Source organism: Notothenia rossii (assembly GCF_949606895.1).
Source record: "Notothenia rossii genome assembly, chromosome: 8".
Taxonomy (NCBI): domain Eukaryota; kingdom Metazoa; phylum Chordata; class Actinopteri; order Perciformes; family Nototheniidae; genus Notothenia; species Notothenia rossii.
In genome coordinates, this window is record NC_136906.1 from 66214974 (window position 1) to 66221424 (window position 6451).

General features: G+C 39.9%; 1 protein-coding gene across 2 annotated transcripts in view; it reads left to right on the top strand.

Moving 5' to 3' along the window:
- Positions 1 to 6212, top strand: part of batf (basic leucine zipper transcription factor, ATF-like) — a 12326-nt gene extending 6114 nt beyond the window's left edge. Inside the window, exons 1-4 of one of the 2 annotated variants that reach the window (XM_079642444.1) lie at positions 1716 to 1733; positions 2001 to 2104; positions 2994 to 3098; positions 5388 to 6212. In XM_079642444.1, the coding sequence (XP_079498570.1) occupies positions 2042 to 2104; positions 2994 to 3098; positions 5388 to 5594 (375 nt within the window). In that variant the 5' untranslated portion in view covers positions 1716 to 1733; positions 2001 to 2041 and the 3' untranslated portion in view covers positions 5595 to 6212. Of the gene's footprint in view, positions 1 to 1715; positions 1734 to 2000; positions 2105 to 2993; positions 3099 to 5387 lie in introns of those variants that run through there. The other variant, XM_079642445.1, reaches the window with a different exon arrangement.
- Positions 6213 to 6451: the final 239 nt, after the last annotated feature.

Sequence of the window (6451 nt, forward strand, 5' to 3'; positions counted from 1 at the left end):
TTATTCGCTGCTTATTAGAAACCTCCCACAGTCATTTCCTAGGAAGAGAGACCACAAATGAGAGTATCTCACTTTGTAATCTAAATAAAGTGCCCTTTAGGGGTTTTTCCAAGTTAGAGAGACCTGAAGAGAGAGACTAATGTTGACAGTAGTTGCTCATAATAATTTAAACTACTAACCAGCTGTAACTTGTACTAAACTTCATTCTTGTACTCTGTTTGATAAGGTTATTTAAGGTCTTTTTTGTTAGGTCTTCCTGCTTCTAAGAGCTTGAATGAGCACAAGTTGTCTTTGTTTAAGTAATCTCCACATGGAAAAGCTTACAAATAGGTAACTGATAGGTAAACACAGGTAAAAGATTACAAAACAACATTTTAAATTATGAACATTTCAAAGACTTTAATTTAGTAAATGCAGTTTCTGAGGAGCCTCTGCGATAAAGTCCCTTGCACCTTAAGGTCATTAAGGCTTAGAAATCAACTTATATCACACTAAGTTAAAACCGTAACTTGTTTTTGTATCTCTATTTATTTGGTTTGTGCCCTTGATAAAGCAGATTTTCACTAATCAGCTCCCTCCTCTTCCTTTTCTTTTTAACAGTCTCAACTCTTGTGGACAGCGTTAAATGCCAAGTATTAGAAATGTCTGGCCTTGCCCAAGCTCTTCAAAATTCCTGTGATGGTGGAACATGTTTTTGTGTGGGAGGGCTGTTCTGCCAAGCAAAGCTGTTTTGGTCCTGATCGTTTTTTTTTTTTTATCACAAGAAAATCTTGTTCTTGTATCACCAAATGTTACCTCGTGATGGGGGTAAACAAGAAAATTATAACAATAATGATCATATGCGGCTCCACAGTCCACTTTCAACCGCCAATTTTGTTAGACGTTTAAAATGCTGTGTCATACCGCCATGCTTTGGACATTCTGTGAATATTTAACCCCCTGAAACTGTAAATTTTCTGGAACACTCCCAACACTTTAAGATATTCTCAGAATCATTTAGAGTAAGAGACAATGAGGGAATTCGATGTGGGGTTTTGGGGACCCCCAAGCCCTCTACAAAGCCTCACGTCATTGCATCTGGCTTTCAAAAAAGCGTGGTAACTTCTGGAAATTACCATAAAGCATGTGTAAATATTCACAACTCAGTCATCCATGTGGAGTTTTAGGATGTTCTGTCTCTGGAGGGTTTGGTCGAAACGTATTCTAAGCAGTTACTAAAAAATGAGGAAGAGGGAATGTCCAAGATGTCGGTCTAACACATTTGCAATTATACATACGCCCCTACACACAAACACACACACACTCACGCACACACACACACACACACACACACACACACACACACACACACACACACACACACACACACACACACACACACACACACACACACATCAAAGTTATTATCTTGTATTTTAAGAGATCATTTTTTATTATGCTGCTAACAAACATACATTATTATTTTGTCCATGACATTTCTTTATACATGTAAACAGGTAGGTAGGTAATCATTTTTTGTAACATGAAGTCGGCTTGCTAATTTTTCTTTCAGAAACTGGTAATATATCGACTAATATGAATTCAGTCTGTAGCTTAAAGCCCCCAATGTGTTATTTTTTCTGGACTGTACAACATTACCATGTGTGCTTTAACTTACCATCAGACATGTGATTTCCAGTCTAATGCAACTTACCCTATGCTTACCAGAAGCCACATCAGATGCAGCTAATTAGGTAAACAGCTAACCTCTCGGTGTATAAGTGTGTCAGAGAGAGAGAGAGAAAGAGAGAAAGGGGGGGAGAGTGAGAGAGATAAAGGAAGATGGTGCTAGCTAGCGAGAGAGTGAAAGAGAAGGAGGAGTGACAGAAAGGGAAAGAAAAGAGGGAAGAAAGAGACTCATTAAACCAAGTTGCTCTCAGCACTCGTTCTGCAACACAGACTCTCTCTCTCTTTCTTTCTCTCTCTCACACCACACACACTCACTGTTAAACATAAAGCAGAAGTGGACACGAAGACACGCTTTCAGGCGCCGCGGTTGGCTATGGCTCAGGGCTCTGACAGCAATGACACAAGTTACAAGTCCCCATCACCTGGAAGCAGGCCGGTAAGTGTGCTCTTTATACTTTCTAAAACTTGTTTATATCTAATTAACTCTTGGGATGTATAGATTTCAAACTAATCCTGTGAATTCAACACTACATATTTCCCCCTAAATCTGTGAGTGGATGGATATTTAGTGAGCAGCAACCCAGCCTAGGAGATACTTGTTCTGTCTTTTAAGGCTCTTTTCACAGTTTCCCAGAAGTGTTTCACAGGCACACATGGGCTGCAGGCATGACTCGCTTCAAGTGTAGGCTTTTGTGAATCGCAAAATGCATCACTAGAACAATTCGTGGGAATCCTTTGTTTTAGCAAGTCTCTCAAACTGTGAATGATGGGGCAGCTCTCAGGAACAGACAACGTGTTAAACACTGTGCTGTACGTTTCTCTGCACCTGACACTTGTTTCACATGGGCCAGTCTCTTTCACATTAATGTCTGTTTTCTTGCTCAAGCGCACTCTGGAAATAAATCATTCAAAGGCTGTTTTTATGTAAACTGGGACCCACTTTATGTTGATAAATCAAGTAGTTGTGGGGTTTTAAGCGTTTTTAGTAACTGACTTTCCAGTAGACGTTAAACAATAAAAGTTATCTCTTTGATGTGCAACTGACTCAGCGTTTTGCAATTGATTAGTTATTACGATACTAAGAAAATCGAGTGTTAGGGATACGAAACAGGGTGTGTGTAATATACTCAACCGAAGACTCAGCCACTCCCCAACCCGGCCCTTCACTTTAGGTGTAAAGTCTAGCCCATCTTCTGTCAAACTGTCATTTAAAACTGACGACATTTCCTGCTTTAACCCACCAGCGAGAGTCCTGCACGTCTTCACTTTCTCAGGTTTATGCTGTTGCCCACACATTAACACATTCACATTTTGTATTTGGTCAGAGTTCTTCAGATGATGTGAAGAAAGTGATGCGGAGAGAGAAGAACCGGATCGCTGCTCAGAAGAGCAGGATGAGGCAAACTCAGAAAGCTGACAACCTGCACTTGGTGAGGAGATGCTTCATACTCAACACTCTGAAACAACGTAATTTAGCATTGACTCCTACTTCTAAAGACATTTTTCAGAGATACAAGAAGAAACTGAGAAGACAGCACATGGTGTTGCTGTCAATTGTCTGAATCTTGATAAAGTTCTACACAGCAAAGATGGATACATAAGGTTACTTTCTAGCCCAAAAGCCATAATATTGTAGTAGCTTGATTAATAGATTAAACACCCTGAACGATATTTAGCAGATACAGCTTCAGTTAGGGTATCCTTCAGAAATATGTTATGTTTGTGCAGCATGAGGGCTCTTCCAACAGCGCTTGTACTATATTTACGAATCGCTACCTGACCATGTGGCGATGTGTCATGGCTTCTGTTGGGCTGCACACTTGGACACTGTACTGTGTGTTTGCAGAAGCTTAAGGAATAAATTAGCACGTGTGGGCAATCACCGACAGAATCAGGCAGCAGAGATCACATTACAGCGCTGAATAAGATGACAGAAGGGTGTGCTTTGTTTGTTGCCCCCATTATCCTTTGATGAAGCTCATTGTGTGTGGTTCTTGGTAGTTAGTGTCAGCTGTTAATGGCACGATTTCTGGCAGAAAGTATGGGGTTTAGTGTTTTGTTCAACGAAAACGTCCAAAAGACTTATTTCTCATCTAGATTTCAATCTTCAGATACTTGTGTGACACATATTACTCCTCCACTAATGATGCAACTATCTCATGGATCTTTTACAACTTACGTGTTATGTTATCACATCTTACAACTGCACACATTTCACCATGCTTAACCCATATCCACTATCTGTGTGACTTCCTCGTTCAAGTCAAGGTCATTTGCGCTGTACTGTGCTCGGTAACCATGATGTTTTAGAAGCAACTTTTTATGTGAACTTCATCAGAAAGCTTTTAACCTTCAGAAAACCCAAAACTGTAGGCAGTAGTAGATCCAGAGATGTAAATGTATGAGAAACGTTCCCCTGAAGTATATCATCAATCTCTTTAAAGTGTGTCACAGAGAGAACACAGGGGGACCACAGAGTATATTCTGTGGTTTCTCTCTCATCGTCTCACTGGTAAACAGGAAGACACATTTTCCCTCTCTATGACACCGTGGCTTATTTCCTGTTTCTTCAGTAGTATTTATTTCTTCTGTGTAAACCTTGTGTCGTGGGCAGGAGGGGAGAAAAAGGCAGTCACTTCTTGTAAAGCGCTGACAGCAGTGGGCTGTATTTGGCTAAGTGACGAAAGAACAGGGGTTTGCCCAAAGGTGCTGTGACCGTAAGGAACCACAGCTTGGTATTATCATCTTTCGGCCATGGTGTGATGACCTTTTAATTTACCAAGTGGAAGATTTTCTCCCCTGCTATTCCCACGCACAAAATGTGGGTTTTTTCAATTGCTCGCGTATAGTTTGTTCTACTTATTTGCTCTTTGAAGATGATGATCAGACAGAAAGCTTGTTTTGGTAATACACATTTCAGACTGAGATAAGATGGTGGTGCTTAGTGAGCGGCAGACAGTTAACAAAGTGTTTGAATTAATAGGTATTCATGCGTTTTTGAAGGTCAATCCACTTTTACAACTTTCTTGTAATACTTTACGGTAAAGAAGCTAAGGCTGTAGATTTGGTTTTCATTCATTGAAGTATACAAAAAAAAAGGTTAAACAGGATAACATTTTGTTTTTCTCCCACTATGAAAATACTTGTATTACTTTAAAGTACAATATGTAATGTATGCCATTGTTTGGGCATGTCTCAGACAATTTAAAATGACATTTTAGCCTACATTACTGCCAACTTTACCTTAAGAGTTACACATTTTTTAAATACATTTTCCCTTCAATAACTTTTCTTCACTAGGACAAATAAACAATATTCTTTCACTTGAAAAAAAACAGTACACATAATGTCTAGGCTTACAGTTTTTTACGAGTTATACTGCAGTAACAAGGGAATCGCAACCACAGGCATGCTAGCCGCTCTGTGAGGCCGACATTTGGTTAAGGCCAAAAGCCAGCCTGCTTACATTGGCTATGCTAAGATGCTAATACTTACCTGGCATTGTGTTTATTAGGTTCGAACTTGCTTATCTAGGTCAAATATACTTTAATGTGTGGTTAAAGCCAAAACAGACAGAAGTAATTGTGTTTAAACAGGAAGTAATGCAGCAGATGATCCTTTTAGGTCATTCTATCTGACTTGTTCAAACCACTTATTAAAACCACATATATCCGTTATAATTGTTTCCACTCAAACATACTGTACCTGTGTGTTTACAGGAGAGTGAGAACCTGCAGAAGGAGAACGCCGCCCTGAAGAAGGAGGTGAAGCAGCTGACGGAGGAGGCCAAGTATCTGTCCTCAGTGCTGAGCAGCCATGAGCCCCTGTGCACCGGCCTGGCCCCTCAGACCCCCGAGCTCATCTACCCTGCTCCTCACCACAGCAGCTACCATCAGCACATCACTGTACCACACTACCAGCACTGACCTGACGGAGGACGTGCTGCCAACAGAAGACTGACCTCAATGGAGAGAGAGACTGACTGGAGAAGTGTCTTTAAGTGTTATTCATTGTTAAAAACATGAACATTAACATGGCAGGCCATATTTATGTCGGACAAACAATGAAAGTGTGGATCCCAAACTGTAACAAGCCGTGTTCAAAAATATTTATTTTGCTTGTGCTCATCTCTTTGCTTAAACCTGGTAAATATCTGATTGTTAACTGTATCAACCAGTATATGTTTACCTTGGGAGTTCCTACTGTATGCTCAGGTGACTCAGAAGACACAGTATTTTTGTAAATGTTTTTTGTCATCCTGTCATGTTTTGAGTTTCTCGTGTTTTTATAATGTGTGTAAATGTAGATCGTTAATGCTCAGGAGATTTTGACAGATTTGAATGTGGACAAAGAGAATGTAAAGTCGAGATCCTAAAAAAAAGGCTCTGATGTACCAACAAAAATTGTCTGGTAGTGAAGAATGGGCATTCTAAGCCTCTAAGGGTCTCAACATGTGTTTTGCTGATAATGCTGATGTGGGAGAAGACCCAGCAAAATATATTTATTAAATGTGATACCTTTTAGGTGAACAGTTCTGACCACTACAGGGTTGTTTTTATTGACTTCATGTAGTGTGTTTCTTATTTGAAACAGCAGGGTGTTTGAAGTCTGCACTGGTGCTGAAAATAATACAACTCGTGACCAAACCAAAATGTGTTGTTTCTCTAGGTGGCAGTGTTCACTAGTAGATCATGATATACAGCACAAAAGTACCCTTTATAACCTGCCCTGTGTGGTTATGAATTACGTTTTTTCCTTGAACACAACTAAGAGTTTAAAACTA